Here is a 21,608-nt window from a genome sequence, read left to right as displayed (position 1 = left end):
GCACCACTTCACTTCGCATCTTGATTAGCCTTAGCTACAGGTGAAACATATTCACAGTATTAATTTAAATCAGCAATGGAGAACCTAGGGACAGGTCTGATGGCATGGGCCGATGTATATAAAAAAAACTTATTTTAACAGCATGAAAATACTAAACATTTAGTAGTCAGAGCGGGAAAATGTTCCCAACGTAGCTAGAAATATTCCCTTTTACTTTCATGTTTTTCTCTCACAAATAATTGCTAATTTCTCATGTCAGTATTATTATATGTAAAGTCATTTGAGGCACCTGTTTTAAATTATGCATGACAGCCTATTTTTCATATCTTCCTTCAGTAATCCGATTTAAGAGAAGTGCAAGTTAGCAGCGCCTCTAAGGCTAAGCTATCACTAGTCATTCTTGATAACATATGATCAGCCCTGTGCTCTCAGCTCTCCTGGCAAACAGTAGCTTGAAAATAATTTTAAGAATACAGGTTTGTTGTCTTGGCCTCACTTTCTTATGAATGACTATATATGTTTGATGCGAAGTAATTTCTACTGAAATTACTGTGATACACAACTGGAAGAACCCACATGTAAATTTAAACAAATCATGATTAACCACTTAATGAATACCTTCTGCCCTTTATTAAGTTCGTTGCATAAATCCAACCACACAGAGTGTGTTACTGTATTCAAAAAGTGGGTTTCTTGAACACATAACAAAAAACAAAAATTGAAAATGTCTTCACTACTGTGAAATATTGAAATGAATACCAAACAACATTGATTTTTCAAAAAACATCCAGGTGTGTTAGAATATCAAGGACAATAGTTAGAATGTATGGCTCGGTGGCCTTTTTTCTTATTGATCTCTAGAAGTACACCTGAACATCCATAGTTCATAGTGCTTAGCTGATGGGCATTTGAAAACCCAGGTGTTGGCTGTAAAATGGTGCGTTCTGCCGATTCCTATATCATTTGTACAGCCTGTATATTCCCATCATATGTGTCCAACCGCATGGGCAGGATCGATGTTAGATTTGTGAGATGTTAATTTCACCCAGTGTATGTGATATTTGCACAAGGAATATGAGTAATATTAAATAATTTGTCTATAGCTATGTAGTATACAAACCTGGCTTCCCCATCTTTCACTTGGCTTATCCACAGACACAATGCATTTACCAATGGTTGTTGTACCTGGGCATGCGTTTAAGCTATTGTGCACCCTCTTCTGATCTCTCGTGCATTCGTTTGTTGTCAGTTTACAACCAGGCACATATGTTATGTGAAGCGCATGTTTTCTTTCTCTGCATTTCGATATATCAAGTCATTTTTATTAGTTATAAAGTAATGAAATCTTACATACGTTCATATTGGTGGAGTCACAAAATGGTATAACACCCTCAAACTCAACACCTGAATGCCCCAAGTTTGTGCGGCAAAATAATTGGTGCATCTTATATACATAAATTGAGGCCAATCATGTGCAGTACAGGCCGGATGGCTCTTGCCAGAAGTCTCACCAAAGCTGCGTTGCCCGGGGAGGAGTACCGGAGGGAACACACAGTCACACTCTAGTGATTTAATGTACAGGCAGGGGACTTTTCAGTGGAAATCCCATCAGATCGGCAGCACACAGGAAGAAAAGCTCTTGTGATAGATGCAACGGGCAGGCTGAGCAGAAGTCATCCACGAACCTTTACTCATCAACAGCGATCTCCATGGCCTGGGCCACCGGGGTCTTCCAGATGCTGCAGGTCTGGATGTTGCTCACTAATAGGAACAGACCAAAAGTACGTGCAGCTGCCGATCTGAAGGTACATTCTGTGCCAAGGGGTACCAGTCAGGAAGCAAGGGACATGACAATCCATAGCCTCATTCAGGTCATAGTAATCTAATCATTTATTTTATGATCTCCAAGTTGCACAAAGGTTTCTGCACTTGTTGTATTAATCCACCCAGTTATCACTGTGGCTCCTTTTAAACTTTTCTTTTTCTTTTACCACCTTTCAAATGTTGGTCAGTGTGAAGCATAAAAGATCTGTTTGTGATTCTATGTGAAAGGAATATTGTTGCAGCACAAGTCGGGCTTTACTATAGTATTATCTTTCTGGGAGAGCAGGGAGCAATACACAGCCACTTGTTAGCAAACACTTCCCTTAATAAAGCTAAATATTAGCTTTGCCATTTCATGTTTAAGAAAAGTGTGACCTATTGGATTTGCCAATATTTATTTATTGGTCTTGCTGAACATTGACCTTGTGTTTAGGTGCCGTCACAATATATTTAATAATATACAGAATTATTGATGGATAGCAATGAATAACATGTTTTTCATCTCAAGGCTCCCAGTGACATCAAACAGACGACGAAAGTGAGGTACACGTTGCTTATAATGTCACTCAGAATCTCGAGGTGAGAAACATCCCTTTTATTAGAGTAAAAAGCAATAATTAGATGAAGAATGCAGTACTCACTATAGTGTCTCTCACTGAGAGTCATACATAACATGGAGGTCGAGACAAACTTTAGTATTAAGCAAGCAATGTTTGAGTTTGGTTATTGGTTAGGGTGCTATTAACTGCAAACATGGTTAGGTAGGGCTGAACAATGAGTTCTGAAAGCAAATATATGCAGCAACTCAGTTTTTTGAAGTGTAAAGATTCAGACATGGTTTTGACATATTACTCTTATTTTCTGCTACACATTTCTTTCTTTATTTGTATAAGATGCCTTGTGATTTCAAGGCATATTTGTGGTAAGGTCCTGTCACACATGTATAGATGTGCACTGAGGCATCAACATGCCTTTATGATTCCCAATATTTTCTTGCTTAAGGTGGAGATCTCTGTGTAAAGGTGGATGCATTTTAATCTTTGTTGCTGAGTCACGAGGGGGAAACAAGTCCTCAGTTTTGGGGCAGGATGATAACCAGGCATGTACCTAGTGACAGAGAAACTGATGGTGTAGACATATCACTATGGGCATGATGGAGCAAGGCTACTGTAGATGCTTTTCTCTCACAAAGTATCCAGGACCCAACTCTACAAAAGACAGCAACATCTATCTAAACTGCATAGTGTACAAGGAAACTGCTAGCTAAGTACATGAATTACTCAGTGATGTGTGGCAAGAGTAGACATGGGGATTAATAAATAATGGAAATGGATGTTCAAAGTAGGAGCTCCCAATTATGTGGAGCAAATTAGTGCATAGATGTAATAAGAGGTATAGCCATGAGAGTCCTTGCAGATGATTTTCATTGAGCTCAATGCTGTTGTCTAAGATGACAGAGTTTCTTAGGCTCACATAATTACAACAAATTACAGTTGGCTTTATTGTCTAGTAACACAAATCCATATGAAATTCAGACAAAAATGGTTGATGGTAGGGGAAAGGGCCGTATGTACAAACACATTTTCCCATAGACATAGAATGGGTAAAACCCTTTGCTACATCTAGCCCAAAGTGTCTTTTCAGACGCATCCCGTTTCAGAAGCACTGTAATGGGGCATACTTTGCTGCAGCATAACACACAAGATCAACCACTGTAAAAGAAACCGAACGTGTGAATTTCAGCTTACCTCCCGTAGATCCAACCATGCATCCATTGCAAGAAACGTATTCATGAAAGTAATGTCATATATTTACTCAGGTGGAGGGGCGGCTCCTTTGCAATGGCCAATGAGCGTCATCCCCCTGGCTAAGAGCCAGCAGCTGAAAAATAAAGCAATATGATACCTTTGTTTTATTTTCAGCTGCTGGCTCAGTCAGCAGGTCCAGGGAGGAGCAGGGCTGGTCCATGGGAGGGAGGAGGAGGGGGAGCAGAGTTTGTGCACTAAGTGCACATGTCAGTTTGGCTGGCCATCTCAAGCTGGCCAAACTGACATGCACACTTAGTTTTCTCCAATGCTTCTGTGTTGCAAGGAGGACTGGAGAAACTGCCATTCAGTGTCTGAGCGGCAGAACAAGCTGTTAAGACAAATCCTGATGCTGCTCTCATGCTATGCATAGCATGAGAGCAGCATCAGGATTGCATGAGGACCCTGTGCTGGTGACCCAGGGACTGCTGGGACACCAGGAGAGAAGAGAAGCAACACGGCAGGCGCCATCGGAAAGGTAAAGTTTGTTTTTTAATTTTTTTTTTTTTATGTCCCCCGTTCCCCTCTTCCCCCATTCACCTTGAGATTTGCTGCTACTGCTCAGGTGTATATCTACCACTAAACCTAGGGTTAACTCTTTTGCTGTTCTCCGTTTCCGAGTGTAGATTTTGTATTCACCCTCTCAAATCTTGGGGTGGAACCTCCTACAAGACCTATAAGTTTGAACACAGTATGTGAGTAGGTCCCTAAGTGTAGCCAAATGGAGATGTATGTTTCCCCTAGGGTAAAGTGTGTACGATGTGGAGATCCAGAGGAAAGGAAATGTTTACTTCGAACACACTCGTTCTTAAATATGTTCATGATTATTCCTCTTATACCGTAGTAACTAATATTCTGTGTGACACAGCATATTATCAAAATAAGGTTACTGTTAACTAAGTAAGCAGATGTTAAATGGTCCATTAGAACGACAGATTGTTTCCTATTGATCCTGCATACAAATGGAAAGAGTTTTGTGGTGTAGAACTTTGAAAAGCAGACCGAGTTTTACTAGACTTCTTTTGTTGGCGCATGTTCTTATGAAGGTATTGAATGTATCATCCTGTTAAAATATTTAGGATCTTCACAGCCGGGAACACCACGTGCACCCTTACCACCAGCCAGGCCCACTCATATGAGAAGACGGCCTTTCTACATGTATAATGTGACTGGGAGGCCGGGAATATCAGGTAGGAATAACATTCCTTTAAAATGTATTTCTTAACTGTGAGTTATATTCTTTATTGGGAGCAGAGGTAATTCACTGTTTCAGATATATATTTACAGAGCAACTATTAACTTCCTTCTTCAATACTTTGTTTTAATATTAATCGCCTTATGAAAAACATGAGCTATATTGTAAATTTCAGCGCAGCATAACTCAATACAGTCCTCATATAAAAGAAACCCTTGGAGTTATCTGACTGAGAAACATATGAGCAAAAAATACATTGTTCAGTCAACGATGTAAAGGCCACTGCGGTATTGCAGCATTTGTGTGGCGCTTACTACCCCTGAGTGGGCCACGGGCCACTGAAACATGGAGAGCACGCTGCACCACATAGGGTTGGACATGTGTTGTCTTGCTTCGAGTCCACATGCGAATTATTTTCAGGTCCTGCGCGACAGTCACTGAGATGTTATGGGAAACCGTGCTTGGCAGTGTGATGGATGAGGAAGTGTGAAAAACATGTATTTTAATTATTGATGGCATTCTCTAATTAGTTCTACTGATCCCCACTGGTATTGGTATTTTTTTCCTTTACGTTCCCAATGCTCGATCGTATGGTAACTGTAGCAGGAGGTCATCAGGTCTGAGATAATATGGATGCAGAGGATGTAATAGGTGCAGAGAAAGAAAGAAGGGAAGTCAGGTATCTTCCGATATGGACTGTGTTCGTTTCTAAGATTGCCAGTGTAAGACTTCAAGTAAGGAGATTAGCCAAGATGCGCTGTGTTATGTTCAGCCCTTTTAGCTTGTGACTAATTGGGACCTCATGGGTGAACTATTTTAGATTCCTCAGGTAACCACTAATGCATGGCAGATTCTCTACTGTCTTTTTGAGCCAATATATCAAGTACTGAGCAGTTAGTTAATTGGTCTAGTATAGCTTGTATCTGTGCACTCCAATTCCCAGCAAAGTTCCACAAGTTCTATATTAAATTATAGCCAATCCAATTGATGACGAGGGATCAGATAGTGAACTGGCATATTGTAGAGAATTGCCTCTTTTTACATAATCATTTCAATTTTTATGGACTAATGTTGCTGGGATTTTGACTCTGTACACTTGAATTTTGCTGGTGAGGCTCCGTAGAATGTGCTGTGACCCCAAAACAGGTCGGAATATGTCTATAATCCTGATAGTCATGTTTAATTTACCTATAGGTCCAGAGTATATGAAACACAGAGGAGTCAGGGTGTGAAAGTGAAATGTCATTAGTGGACTGCAGCATACATTTTGCCACCACTAGACTGACGATGTAGACCATGACTGCAGGCCTGCTTCCCGTAACCTGGCTGTGATGGTTCTAACTGCAAGTTCAACCTGTTAATATCACCCCTTTTGACAGGTCTAAAACCTTTTAAATATTAGTAAGTCAACCAGAAGTAGGCCTTAATGCACAATAAGACAGGGTGCATGATATGTAATAGTAAGACACATAAAAGATTAAATTAAGACAAGTAGCAGGGTTAGCAGTTCCATTGAAAACATTGGGATTTGATAGTAAAATTAAATAGTGTCATCACAGTCTAGGAACCAGTTAAAATGTTAATTACTGGACTTTTAAAAATATTTATCACAAGTCCGATTGATTTGTAAAGTTGAATTTGTAATAAATGTTTAACCAAAGTTGCCTTTAAAAAGTCACCTCTAGCCTACTATAAGCTTCTGGGAGCCAGTTTGCCTCATCTGCCAACTGTTATGCAGGAGCTGAAAAGCACAGTGATGCAGTGTAAACTTGCTCCCAGAGCTGTGACAAAGAAATTTGGTAGTGAGGGGTGTTCTGCTACTCTAACAGGATTAGCATTTTAGCAGTGCCAGGAACTTAATTAACTTCAAAGAGGCCTGTTAGACTCGGTATCATTGGCATGGTCTCCCCTAACTTTTTCCCTCTACTACCCAGGTTGGTTCTGTGTGCTGGACTCTATGTTTGCTGTTTTGTTTGCCCTGGGCACTTTACCACTTGACCAATGCTAAAGTGTAAGTGTTCCCTGTATAAACTATATGTGTACATTGGCTAATCCATATTTGGCACATTTGATTTACTAGTAAGTCCCTAATAAAGTGCACTAGAAGTGCCCAGGGCCTGTAAATCAAATGCTACTAGTGGGCCTGCACCACTGGTTGTGCCAACCACGTTAGTAGCTGAGACCTGCCACTGCAGTGTCTGTGAGTGCAGTTTTAAACTGCCAATTCGACTTGGAAAGTGTACCCACTTGTCAGGCATAAACCTTCCCTTTTGATACATGTAAGGCACCCCTAGGGTAGGCCCTAGGTAGCCCCATGGGAAGGGTGCAGTGTATGTTAAAAGTGGGACATGTACTTATGTGTTTTACATGTCCTGACAGTGAAATACTGCCAAATTCGGTTTTCACTGTTGCAAGGCCTAACTCTCTCATAGGTTAACATGGGGGCTGCCTTTAAATATTATTAAAGAGCAGATTCCCTTTGGGAGTAGATAGACATGTGGAATTTGGGGTCTCTAAACTCACAATTTAGAAAATCCGTCTTTTAGTGAAGTTGGTTTTTAGATTGTGTGTTTGAAAATGCCACTTTTAGAAAGTAGACATTTTCTTGCTTAAACCATTCTGTGACGCTGCTTGTTTTGGATTCCCTGTCTGGGTCAGTTTGACAGTTGGGCTGTTTGCACCTCTCCTCTAGACAGTGACACAACAGGAGCTGCAGTGTAGCCTGCATATCCTGATGGGCGATCTGGGCTGAAGGGAGGGGAGGAGTGGTCACTCACACCTGAAAGGGCTGTCCTCACACAATGCAGTCTCCATCCCCCTGGTGTGTGTCGGGGGGCTGGCCTGGGCAATGCAGGATTTTGAAAACAACAGAGACTTCTCTTTGAAGTAGGCCTATTTCAAAGGCAGAAAAGGGTTTAAGAAGAGCACCCAAACCCCTTGAAGATCAGATTACTTCTGGAACCAAGAGGAACCTCTGTCAAGGAGAAGAGCTGGAGAAGCTGGAGGAGGAGTACTGCCCCTTTGCCTGTGACTGTGTTTTGCTGGGTTGGCCTGCAGTAGCTGTTTCTGCCTGAGAGAGGACAAAGACTGACTTTTGTGTGACTTCCCACTGGTGAAGAATCTCCAAGGGCTTGAACTGAGCTTGCCTCCTGTTGTTGAAGTCTCAAGGACAACAAAGACTTCTATCTGCCAGCACCTGGCCATTTTGCTGAGAGTCCTGCCTGCCAAATGGTGCCCTAACCTGTCTCAGGGCCCTTGAAAGGTGCAGCTGGTGGAGAAGGACAGAAATCCATGCAAAGACCGTCATGTGGGGAGACTTTTGACGCACCACTCACCTCGCGGCTGATAAATGACACTCCACCGGGCTAGCGGCTAAAATGGACGCTCCACCTGCATTGCGGCTGGGAGATGGATGCAACACTGCTGGAGAAACGATGCACAACACCCGCAGCAGCTGCTGTTAACAACGCAAGCCCCCACGCAGCGTGGTTTCTTGACACCGTGCGACCGGATTTCAACGCAACTTCGCTGGGCGCAGAAAATCAAAGCAAAGCCTGCCCGGATCCGAAGTGCCTGTCCGGATTGACACATCGCTCTCTTGCGGAAGAGAAGAAACAACACATGCCGACCTGACTGAAGGAGGAACAATGCACGTTCTCATTTGTGGGTACGAAATCAACGCATTGCTGGTCTTTTTCGACACACACTCGCTCGTGCTGCTTTATTTTGACGCTATCCAGGTACTTTTGGGAAATAACAGCATTCTCACTGTTTTCTAAGGATTAAGATTCTTTTTCAAATTGATAACTTGACTTGTGTATGTCAGAATGTTGTCGTTTTGGTCTTGATGTGTTTAGATAAATATTATCTATTTTTCTAAACCTGTATTGTGTCATTTTGTAGTGTTTTTATTGACTTACTGTGTGTGTTGGTACAAATACTTTACACATTGCTTCTGAAGTGAAGCCTGCCTGCTCGTGCCAAGCTACCAAACGGGGTGAGCGGGGGTTAACTGAGGGTTGATTATCCTTTACCCTGACTAGAGTGAGGGTCTTGGCTTGGACAGGGGGTAACCGGACTGCCTACCAAAGACTCCATTTCTAACATTCCTGTCACTGACATATGTAACTAATACCTGGGTCTGCCCCCTTTTTTTGTCCCACTAGCCAGTCAGGCACCAGGCCCAGTGGGAGAGGGGCTGCTCCAGCACTGCCTTTGAGTTATCACAGAGGAGGGGTTGCTCATTTCCCTGACCACATCCCTGGGTGAGGATAGTAGCTCTGCACAGGGGAAGGAAGGTTATGCCTACTTGGTTTTAGGTAAAAATAAGCAATGTTGCATTGTTTAAGGTAGGGCACCCAGTGACAGATGGAAAAGTGGGTAGGGTTATCCCCTGGGAACCTTTTCCCTTTTGATTAGGGAGGGGACAAAATCACCTCCACCCACAGGCTGGTGCCAGGCTTACATGTGGCATTCCTGGGCACCCTCTTCAGAACTCTACTTGGCCTGTGGAAGACAGACAAAGGGCTGCACCTGCTTTTGAGACTTGTGAGGAGACCTGAGAGGCTGAACCTGCTATCATTTGAGCCCAAGACGAAGACATGGACTCCACAAGACCCTTGAACGACCTTCTGATAAGCTACAGGGACACAAAAGCTGCTATAAAGCTCACTTTCCTGGAAAAGCTTGTAGTTCTCAGAGTGTATTCATCTTACCTAAATCTAAAAAGCTGGGACTTAGAACCTTTTGCTAACAAACTACCTGTAAACCCATCATGGGGCTGGGATCACCCTGCAAGCCGATCCTCTGAGGATCCGCAGCTTCCGCTATGTTCTTCTTAGTGTAAAAAAATCTAATTCAGTGGGCCTGACCAGCATCCTATGAAGTCAAACACTCTTCGGCTACAGCCTGCAGCCTTGCCCTGCTGCCCTGCTGAGGATATCCGACCTCCAGGAAAAGACTCTTAAGCCTATATTTATGGAAGGTTTGCATCGCCTTAGTGCCATTTATTTTGGTGCTAAAGCAGCGCAAACCCAACTCCATATTTATACTTTGACACTAGACCTGTCTAATGTAAAAGTTTTGGAGTTAGCGCCATTTCTAGGAAGCACCAACCTACCTTGCGTCAATGAGATGCAAGGTAGGCATTCCCTTCCTAAAAATGACACTACACCCCACAGCTCCATATTTAACTCCCGTCGTAGAAACGATAAACAGGTGGGAGGCGGACCAAAATAATGGCGCTCAGCCCTCTTAGAGCCATTATTTAACACCTGGTCAGACCAGGCGTTAAAGAGCAGGCAGGCCCATTTTAATGGGGAAACACTATGTAATAGGCACAAAGATGCCCAACCGAGCCCCCAGCAACACCACCACCACCCACATCACAGGGACACTACTGAAGGAGCGAGCCCATCCCAGGTAAGTTGCAGGTAAGTGTGTGTGTATGTGTGTGGTGTGCCATTGGGAGCCCCTTACACAGCGCCCCTTAGCTGGCACTGGGTATGTAGGGCTTGACCAGGGACACTGGTCCCCTGGGGTGGGTATTAGTGTGGTGGTAATTACTCCTGCCTATACTTCGACAGGAGTCATTTTTTGGCTGCTTGTGCGTCAAAAAATGACACTAGGCTGACTAGCGGCAGAAATGTTGCTGCTAACCAGCCTAACATCATTTCTGACCCAATTGCGCCATTTCCCCTATCGCCACCCCCCACCAGCTAGCGTCTTTTTTTGTGACACTAGCCATCCCTTAGCGCCATTGGGCATAATTTTATAAATATGGTGCACGGTTGGTTTTGAGGAATGGCGTTAGCCAGCATTTAAAAATTACGCACAACTGCATTAGCGCAGTTGTGCGCCATTTTTCTTAAATATAAGGCTAAGTCTGATGGTAGAAAGCTTCACTAAGCCTGATGCAGAGCAGCATCCATTTAAAGTTGACTGCTTTGTAGGTGCAAACTAGGGGCTGAGTTCAGGTCTAAATTACTGAAACCAACAACAATATTAACATTATTACTTGTGGGGGTAATTTACTGAGGAGACTCTGTGGCAGGGAACTACACATCCCATGATAGCCTGCGGCAAGGAGACAGCCAACGACGCCAGCGCACCTGGAAGCATGTTATCTATGTCATCAGGGCCTCCCTCAGTGCGTGACGTGCGGGGGACGCACCCAGGCATATGCCCGTCTGCGCCCGCCCAAGCATGTCCATGGCTGGACCCTCCCTCTTTAATCATTACCAGAGATTGGCAGCTGGCATTAAGGCCCGTGAGAGCCAATGTGAGGTGCCTTTGAGTCTTCTAAAGCATCAAGTGTAACCATGGGAAAGCCCAAAGGGGTGGTGTGTTCAGGCTCTGGCCCCTCTCAGAGAACCCCATGCAAACCAACGTCTATTGATCTAATGCAGGAGCGCGCAGTGGCAGTAGTGAGCGATGAAATAGCTCTCACTGAGCGACGGTTGTTGCTGGGCCGAGTGGGGGTTGTAATATCCCAACTGACAAAATGATATTGCACTAAACTCTCTGAACAATTGCATAGAGGAAATTAGCACAAGTGTCAGTGAGTCCATGTTGCCTCCAGTGGTACCCTTGGCCCAGGAAATTGAGAAGACTGCCAACGATGATTTAGACTTGTTACAAGGGAGGCAGTTACCTTCTCACTTACTGACTGACCCACGGGGGGACAATGCAAATGATACTACTGACCTCTGCTAAGCAAGTAACACATGTGAAGACCAAGGCAAATCACCCTGGAAAGGCACCAATAAAGTATTCTTGCACATCAACTATTTTAGCGGATAATGTCTTTGAGGAGGATTTATATAGCAATTTGGCAAACATTTTCGACTCTTATCTGCACCCAATTAGAGAGAGTCTTGACACGATCGAGAGTCACCTAGCCATAGTTTCCCTTGCTAATGCTCACAATGAGAAAGCTGACTCTGTATGTCCCACTTGTAGGTCAGTAAAAAGAGGAATGCTGGTAATTCTTCGGTCTGTGGCCCACCGCAGGTTCCATTTCAGTGGGAGGGTCCACTTCCCTGGCAAATAAAGCCATGCAGCTTTTGCCATCTCAATTTAATCATCTCTCCCAAACCACACAACTTTCTCAACTTCATCATCCTCTTTCTGCTGAGTCAGCCCCATTGTGTCACAGTAAGAGCTCAGCAGTTACACATAGGGACACTGGCTCAGTGGCAGTTTCTAACCTGTGTATATTGAATTTATCACCTGCATTATGCCCTTATGTGTTAATTTTGACAGGCGTACCCCCACTGCATGCCAATCAGGAAGAGTCATGGAGTAGCCTTTTAAACAAGGCTATGAGTTGGTTAAGTACTTATTTGCACCTTAACCCTATGGATAGTAAAAATATTTTCATGGTACGGAGAGTAGGGTGGATTGGGCCCTCGCAAAAGAATATAGATGGGGATTGTGTGGTACTTAATTTGAAGCACCCATCTTTTCTGAATAACCTTCTGGACACATATTCATCAAGTTTACATGTACACTCCAAAATTATGTCATTGCCCGTGGGTTAATTTTACAAACCCCCTGCTGTAGCTTGTCAGAGAGGGTTTAGGGGCATGTCACAACCGACTGGTGGGGCTATCGTTTGTTCTAATAGGTCTGTTATGCTGATGGATCTTGACAAGTGGATTGACTGTTGCCTCTGCAGCGGGGGACCTGCAAATGAGATATTTGGCAATGTGACTATTCTGGCCTTAAAGGTTCACAAGAAGTAAAAGGAAAGGTTACACTGGGAAGCTTAATTAATTGTATTGGTAGCAGGGTTTCCTGGGTAAATTCACATATGAGCTTTGTATCATTTGTCTGCTCTGATCGAGTGTCTGGGAATAATGATTGCACTCTTGTGCTCAAAACGTCTCAAGTTAAAAATAGGAGTTAAAAAATGTTGGGTTGGAACATCGCAGGATTATTGTCCAATATTTAACTGTCTGATTAGCAGAATTTTATTAGATTATATGACATTGACATGTTGCAGGAAACGTGGGAAATTAATCAGATAATGTTTAATGGTTATAAATGTTTTAGTTTGCCTGCGTTACCCTCCTGGTCTGGCAGGGCAGTTGGAGGTCTGTCAATTTGGGCTAAGCTTTGATTGGGTGGCCGCCTGGAGGATCTAGGTATACTGTGTTCTGTTTTCAAGCTGTTATATTTAGAGGGGCTTTAATGATTATTTTTATCAATTTCTATAATAATGAATTTACCAACATTCCACATTTAAAGTTTCCTGCCCTTTTTTTGTATATTGCCACACTAGTATCATCTCTGCCTTGGGGGGGGGGGGCGTTTAACACTCAGCTCCCATACCTAGACAGAGCAGATGTTCGGATAGTATCCAGTTGGCTTTTTGAACGTGGGAATTAACTGGCATCTTCGGTCGCTTCAGCAGATTTGTATAATGTTATGGAGTGGGGGGGGTTTCTAAGCAGGCGTTGCCAACTTATAGAGGTGGTGACAGCTCTTCAATAACTGATTATATTTTTATTTCACATAATCTGAGAGGATTGTTATTACATGGGGAAGTTGTTTAACCTGAATATGGAGATCACAATGCAAATGAAATAATTTTATATGTGTCTGTTGTGGAGACTCACCAAGCTGCATGTTTGATGAATTTACAACCCTCAAATGACAACCACAGATTGTGCTGTATGTTAGATCAGTGGTTCCCAACCTGTGGTCCGGGGACCCCTGGGGGTCTGCAAAGCCTTCTCAGGGGATCCGCGAGAGCCTAGAAACTTAAAAAATATGAAGAAATATTGACACATTAGGTCCCCAGCTTCCAGTAATGACTCAGGCGCGGGTCCCCGGATTCCAATGATTATTCAGTGGGGGTCCCTGGGTTCCATTAATGTTAAAGTGGGGGTCCACAGAAATCAAAAGGTTGGGAACCACTGTGTTAGATGATCCTATTGATTTTCTCAATAGCTTGCAGAAAGTTCTAGAATGTCTTCAACCCTATACAGATGATCCTAGTGCAATTGTTGGTGCTTTTACTGATTTAGGTGAGGGGTTTAGATCCTCTCTCTTCCTCTCGCCTAAAACCTGTTAAAGCTGAGACAGGGTGTTCTTCGTGGTTTAACCAAGATTGTTTGCAGGCTAATTGAGCCTTGCATAGGGCTTTAATCGCCAGGACAAATTATCAAGTTTTAATGGCAGAACTGAGCAAAGCATACAAAATTGCCATAGGCAATGCAGGAGTGAAGTGATTGGTAAACAGTGGGACCAACTATCTTATGCAGCTTGTATAAAGGACAGTAAGTCATTCTGGAGGGCTGTTTACCACCTTAGATCCTTCAATCATAAGGCATCTCCAACTGACTGCCACATAAGGAGGGAAGTGTGGGAGGAACATTTTACCCAAATATACTATGCTGATAATGGAGCTCCCACACAACTTGGGTGGGGGAAGATTCCCCTTCATTGTCACTATTATTCTCTTAGCAAGATGTAGCTGTGGCTATCCAGGAGAGCCAGGGTGGAAATGCTCTGATCCCAGATGGCATTCCAATAGATATAATTAAGTGCAATATAGATCTCTGGGCCCCGTTGTTGACAAATGTTTACAATAGTCTTGTTCAGGTAATGGTTTTGTATTCTTGGCTAAGCTCAACAATTGTTTCAATTTTTAAAAAGGGCAATAGGGCAGATCCCAAATGCTACAGGCCTATCTCCTTGATTGTCATTTGTGCAGAAATTCTGGGTAGAATGCTGTACAATAGGATAATAGAATGGACCTCCAATATGAAGTGTTAACTAAGTGCCAATATGGCTTTAGAAGTGGCCTTGGCACAATTGACCAACGTCCTAATCTGAATTTAATCATTGGCAAGGACACATTGGGCAAGAAATCTAAACTTTACCTAGCATTAATGAATTTGTCAATGGCATTTGACTGTGTGAATCGAGGGAAGCTGTGGCAAATGTTAACAGATTTTGATATGGATCCCGCTCTTGTGCTGATGGTGATTACCCTTCAACAGGCACCAAGGCTACAGAGAGATTTGGGAGGAACAGTAAACTTACAAATATTTAGTATAAGCCGGGGCGGTACGGCAGGGGTGTGTCCTCACCCTGCTCCATTTTATTTTATCTATAAATGAATTAAGTACTGAGCTTAGTCCATGCACACTTAATTGTGTGCACTCCCAACACCTTGCACTGTTTGGTACACAAATTTGTGGATTTCATGGGGAATATAGATTTACATACTCATTTTACCAATGACATGTTGGTGTAAGTGTATGAAACCCTTGTCTTTTTACATAAGGAAAAATGTACTGTATAGCACAAACACTTTTCCTATGTGGAAGAAACCTTTTAGTTCATCTGGCTCCTAGGCCAGCACATGGCGTACAATAGGACTAAGTTTTCAAGGGCTGTGGGTTCTTTGTTGTCTCTCCCTTCACCCAGAGGTGAAAAACTGTTAAATTCTCTTTTGAAAATGTATTCCACTCAGTGTACTCCAATAGCATCCTATAGGGCAGGAATTTGGGGCTTGGGGATTTGACAAATTTGCAAAGCTTTCTTTGCAGATTACTTTCAGTACCCCCTCTATTGCCAGCTTTATATGCCACAATGAACTTGGTGTAGGCTACCTGAGTAATACTATTCAAAGTAGGCTCGTGTTAATATGGCTGGCTGTGTGGAGCTCCGATGATACAGTATTAACTAAAGAAATAAAAGCAGATTGCTTGGCTTTTGACAGGGGCCTTTCCATCCCATGGTTATCCTGTGTTAAGAATGGTTTGACCTCAGTTGGTCTAGCTGAGTGCTTTCCTTATTGGCATCAAGATACACCCATTAGCAGAAGGCACATTAAAGAGTTGATGGTGGAGCATGCTAAAGAAGTGAGGGTAAGGGCAGAAGGGTTAAAGCCAAGTATAATGAATCACTTATGCCTTACCGTGTGGAGCATTAATGTAAATTGGCAAAGGTCTTTACTTTTTAGGTTTTGAGACGGCATTATGAAGTGCACCATTTGTTTCCCCATTGGCTACCAACCAAATCTTAGTTCTAAATTATGCTCCTGCCGTAAAATACAAAAGCCAACCATGACTCACTTTCTCTTCTTCTGTGATTACTATTTGATGTATACTAAAATATGTCTTAAGCCCCTTTTGAAGAATAGGAATATTCATACCTGCCTCGATGCTTATCATTTTTTATGGGGTTGGGTGATGATGAAATTTGTAGACAAATGTCACTATTTCTTCGGGCTGCAACCGGTTCAAGGAGCTCCATGAGCTTAGATTAGTAACACAACTGTATGGGTTATAGCTGAAATATTTGTGTCAAGTTTTGATATTTTAGTACATCACTAACTGAGCATTTTATCATATGATGTTTTGTATTTTGTCCTTTTAATCTATTTTATCGTTCCTTATTTAATATGTGTGGTTTTTTAATGCTTTTATGGCCATTATATCAGCCAAATAAAGATGATTTTGACTTTTTTTTATGACTTGTAGGGGTCTACCATCTGCTCAAACTAATAATCCACTTTCTCACACATACAATATCATTTGGTAGCTTTGTAATGTTTTCCATTTTACCAAGAACCCTAAACAAATCCTCAGAAATCCCTTAACATGCAAACCATCAGGAATCTTACAGACAACCAATCTGGATCATAGCCAGGGCCACTGGAATTATGCTGTGGCGATTTTCGTATAGTTAGAGATTTGCAGCGTTTGCCACACAATCCATTATTTGACTCATAATCTGCAGATTTTAACAAAAAAAATGTTTCTAGCTCAAATGGTTCAAAAGTGACCATATATGCAGTGACACATGTTGTTGTATGGTGGAATGCCCTTTGCGAAGCTGGACTGGTCACCTTTCTGCTGCTTATTGTTATATTTGGGCATTAAATTGGTGCAAATTATGTGCGACCAGAGCCCAGACAGTGTTAGCAAGTTTTAAAATTACCAAATAATGAAGTAATACTATACCAAAATGTGCTGAATTGTACTGCATAATTTGCCTTTTTCTTGCTGCATAATTTTCTCAACCTTGCCACATAATTTGGCCCTCTTCTGCCCATAATTCTATTGCCATTGGTCATAGCTCCATATTTGCACTAACATTTGCTTTTTCAATTGACCATCAATAAGTAATTTACACTCATGTACCTAACTGATGGCATACAGGTATATTTTCAGCCCTTTGCATCCATTTCACAATTTTTCTTTCTTCTGTAACAGGAGGGTCCTAAGTTATTGAAACCTGATTTTATTTTTGAATTGAGAACAAATGGTTTTCTATATATTTTTTTGCTATGTATGCCACATTAGCTCTGGATTTTTTTACACCAATTTTTTCTGCATACCTAGAAAAATGTCTGTGTAAGGAAATACATTGCCTAAAATGGTTGTGGCTTGTGTTAATTACATATGTATCATTGCTCACTTGTATGTTCTTTGAGGAGTCAGAAACAAGTCAATCTACTGGAGGCTGATTCGGCTGCAGGTCTGACGCAAGGATTTTTGGATCCTCAAGAAAAATAACTTTGCGCCCTTTTTGTCACCCCACCCTCCACCCACCATTAGCAAAAGGGCCATTTGCGTTTAGGTACATTATGGCAGCATTTCTGTTGCGGTCCAGCTAGTGCTACCAACCGTTGCATAGCTACCCTATTGTGCCTGTTCTGCTGATATAGCACATAATTGATCCTGATCATATCTTCTTTGCAAGGAAGGATTGCATGAGACTTATGACACATTCCAATCATGGCAATTGAGGCTAAAGTTCCTGGAAGAGATCAATATCATCTGTATCTGTTTTACTCGAAGATATAACTCAGCCAGAGGACAAACCACCAGCAAAGACTAGAGACTGTTATATCACTAGATATGATTGTCATCCGTTAAAGAGATTAGTCCTCCCTGCCAGTGAAAGTGTGCGAAGAGTGAGTTCCTCATCTAATACATTTTATTTTAATATAACAGGGTCATTCACTGCACTTTTACCCTTAGGGCTTGCAATAGTGACAGGGAAAATGATTCTGTCACCAGCAAACTTAACCAACATTACTACAATCCAGAGGGACATCTTCTGCCTTCCGTCTGTCCTAGTCCAACAATTCATGAGTTCCTGTGCTCAGTGCTAGAAGAATTTGTTGATATTTAAATCTTGGAAGCATAGATTTTTTTTTATATCTTCATAAGACCTATTTGTTCTGAATCCAACTCAACTTGTCACACCTTTTGAGATGTTTCTTTGTAAATGTTTTCAGAGCACCAAGAGTTAGTTACTCTTGTTTGTACAAAATATGTATTCAAACATGTATTCACTGGCAAAACATTTCCAAAAAAATCAGTTAAGCACAACTTGATAATGAGCTGATGCTTAGGGCATGTCTTCCAATTCTCAGCTTTTTTGTGACGAATTGTTATAAGGCATGCTAGTCCAATTCGTTTGTGTACCAACTGATGGTTACAGGACCTGAGTGCATTAGTTGATAAAGGTAAAGCAAGGACCAGACACATGGGCCGGAATTTAAGAAATGTGGCTCTGCATCCAATCCAGCGCCACTTTTCTTGAACCCCTTAGTGCCCCGCGATCACCAGCATCTGTGCGCTATATTTAATATACGACAGACCATGGTGCAGGGTACAGGCAATAGCGTCAAATTTTTTGACACTGTTGAAGTACTGTGCTGGATTAGCACCAAAATGCTGGCACTAATCCTGCAGAGTGCATAGGGACCTATTGAGAACAATGGTATGCCCCCTTTTAACGTCTGTTCTTTGCAGGCATTAAAAATAGTTGCTAAAAATGGCACAGTGGAATCTCTTAAATTCCACTGCACCATTTTTGCGGTCTTCCTAACAGGGGAGCGCCCCCTTACATACAATATGCCTGGCACAGGTATAATGTGGTGCAAGGGGTTACAAAGTGGAGCAATGCATGCATTGCACCACTTTGAAAATATGGCGCTGTGAATTTGTTCTCATTGAGCCACATTAGCGTCATAAAAAATAATGCTAATGTGGCGCAAGGAGGCACTAGGCCCTCTTAAATCTGGGCCATGGTGTCTTGAAAACATGGTGCCCAAATGGCCTGGAGCTAGCTGGCAAGCCTAACTGGGAGACATCAGTCAACATTACCAACCAAAACCCTCAGTTATCGATGTGTAGTGCTGTACTCACAAAAGCTTAACATTTGGCACTTATATAAACAACCAGAAAGTCTACCCCTGCCATGCTCAGCATAGACAATGCTCCAGCCCCATGAGCAATAGCAGAAGAGGACTAAGCACAAGGCCTGCCAAAGTCAAAGACCTATGCCCAAAGCTGGCTTGTCACATCCAAAGCTTGAGTAAACCTGCACTTCGGGTACAGTGCTTGTCCAAAGGCTATGCCATGCACCCAGAGGGCAATTAGGAAAACCCTAACCTCCAGCCCAGCAGGTCTTCGGAGGAGAGGTGCCAATGGGCTCATTGGTACAGGGGTGCAGAGCAGCTTCAGTGATTTTACTGTGGATGTGGATAGAGATGTGAATAGTGATATAACTTGTGATATCTGGATGTTTAATTTTGTCATTTGTGTTGGTGTTTGTACCATAATGTGTGAGGTCATTAGCAGTGAGTAATTGGCTCTTGAGATCTGATTACAAAGCTGTTTTCAGTGAATTGTAAAGTTTTTTAAATGATATACCAAAGTTCAGTTCCCCTTCTCCAGAAGCCACCAAACATTGATTGTCTTCTTTGTTTGCATTATAGATGCATGCTGTGTGGATAGCCTCTCCACAGAGCACAAGACCACCATTATTTTTCATTGGCCTCTCCAGAGGGTACAATGCCACCATCATTTTATATTGACCCTTAAATTACGACATTCATATTTTGTGCATCATGAGTGACTGTGATAATTATACATATATGGCAAGAGTGTATGGATTAAAATGACATTTTATGCCTCTTTTTCCCCATATACAAAGTGGTATGCATGTGGAATGCCTGACTTCAAGAATACCCTAAACTAAGTGTGTGTGAGGCCACCCAAGGTAATCTGTGCCTTTTTTTGCCTCATAAGTGATCACAGTCATCATACAAAAATAGTTGTAATATAATGATCACTATCACTTTTCTAGACTTTCTAAGTTGCAGTATACTCATATCCACATGTGGATGAAATTTGAGTTTTTATCTGCTTATAATTTTGTTCACCACTAATCTGAATATATCTGTGGTGCATACAACAGTGGCACTGTAAAATGTTTCTAGATGATACTGACTTGAAGGCTGAGGCCAGGTTGTGATTGGTTATGGCTTTCAGTGTATGCAATTAGTAAAAAATGTTAAGCATTCGCAAACCAGCTTTCCATTTTTTTATTTATCCAGTCATTTAATGTAAACATATGTTCCATGAGCATAGGAAAAAAAGCTGCCACATTTTATGTTATTTTTCAACCCCAGAGACAGCAGTGAGTTTAGAGCAGTATGAGCAGTAAGTGAGCAGATGGGCTTCCCTCCTCCCTGCCCCCAGCATCCTTGGTGCAGTCTTTCACCTGATTTGCCTGTGAGCAATGTAAAGGTGGAGATTACTGTCTCAGTGGTGGTTTTGGAGGTCTCCATGCCAGCCATGGCAGAGTGTCTTTGCCGCAGTTCTTCGCCTCAGCTATGATGACGTCACACTGTTTGACATGTCGGCTGTAGTCCTTCTTCTCAAGAGTGGCATCTGGGTCTGAATTAACGCACAATGCAGGAGCACACTTTCTTGACTGTGACATGCATGCAGAGTGTCTGCCATATTGGCCTGGAGGTGAACTAATCGAGTTGTTGGTTTCTTTCCTTAACATCAAGCTACTGAGCAAGGGCATGTATTTTGTGACCATCACCTTAATGTTTGCGGCAGTGCAATGAATTATAAACTAAAGTTGGGTCATCTCTATGTCTTGGCAGCCATCTTCTATTTGGGAATATAACCCGTTTCCTTGTTAAGTTTTGTGGAATCCAATACGCTGTAGAACTTTGGTTGTGGAAGTTTTTTTACTCATGCATCATTAAGAAATGTAATGGATTGGAGCCAAAATAAAACAAGATCGAGTAGCAGCAAGGACAGTCTAGCGGAGTGAAATATTTTTTTTAAAGAATTTTCACAGCATGATTCAGATTCTTTATGCTTTACATATATTTATATTGTGGGATCTCTTTAATCTTCAGAGCTATTGCAAGGATCGGTAAAAGTTGTTGTTTTAGGGAACTTCAATTGAATTGAATTGAATGTGGTGTTTCAATTAGGAGTACTCAGGCTAACGGTTTTCTCTTCTTCTCATAGTTAACCCTAAACGATCATGGCAGTGGCAAATATGTTGCAGCTGCCACAATTTTTATCTGGCAAAGGTGTGCCTATCTTGCATTGGAAAAGAGGGCAGCAGCTATTTGCTTCTTAATTATTTGGTGTGGAGAAAGTTTCTGCAGCAAGGAAGATAGCCATTTTGCTACATTATTTAGGGATGGAAGGCAGAAATGTATATGAAAGTCTGGGTGAAATTCTTATTGGTCAAGGGAAGCTGATCATGATATGTCTGTGATGATGCTTGAGAAGCATTTTGGTTTACAGACTAATATTGTTTTTCAAAGGCATAAGTTCTTCACAAGGGAACAAGGAAAATGAGAGAAAATTGGCAGTTAAGTAACATCATTAAAGATTTTAGCACATACTTGGATTAAGGCCAATTTACCGACTCTTTGGTCAGAGATCAAATCGTCAGGTGTACAAATAATATAAAGGTTCAGGAAAAACTTCTCA

General features: G+C 42.0%; 1 protein-coding gene across 16 annotated transcripts in view; it reads left to right on the top strand.

Moving 5' to 3' along the window:
- Nucleotides 1–21,608, top strand: part of ABI3BP (ABI family member 3 binding protein) — a 2,083,720-nt gene that overhangs the window by 1,835,696 nt on the left and 226,416 nt on the right. For all 16 annotated transcript variants that reach the window (XM_069204834.1, XM_069204837.1, XM_069204832.1 and 13 more), the window contains one exon: nucleotides 4,709–4,819. In XM_069204834.1, coding sequence (XP_069060935.1) covers nucleotides 4,709–4,819 — 111 coding nt within the window. The remainder of the gene's footprint in view (nucleotides 1–4,708; nucleotides 4,820–21,608) is intronic.

Source organism: Pleurodeles waltl, chromosome 8, assembly GCF_031143425.1.
Source record: "Pleurodeles waltl isolate 20211129_DDA chromosome 8, aPleWal1.hap1.20221129, whole genome shotgun sequence".
Taxonomy (NCBI): domain Eukaryota; kingdom Metazoa; phylum Chordata; class Amphibia; order Caudata; family Salamandridae; genus Pleurodeles; species Pleurodeles waltl.
This window is presented reverse-complemented; position numbering and strand designations above follow the sequence as displayed.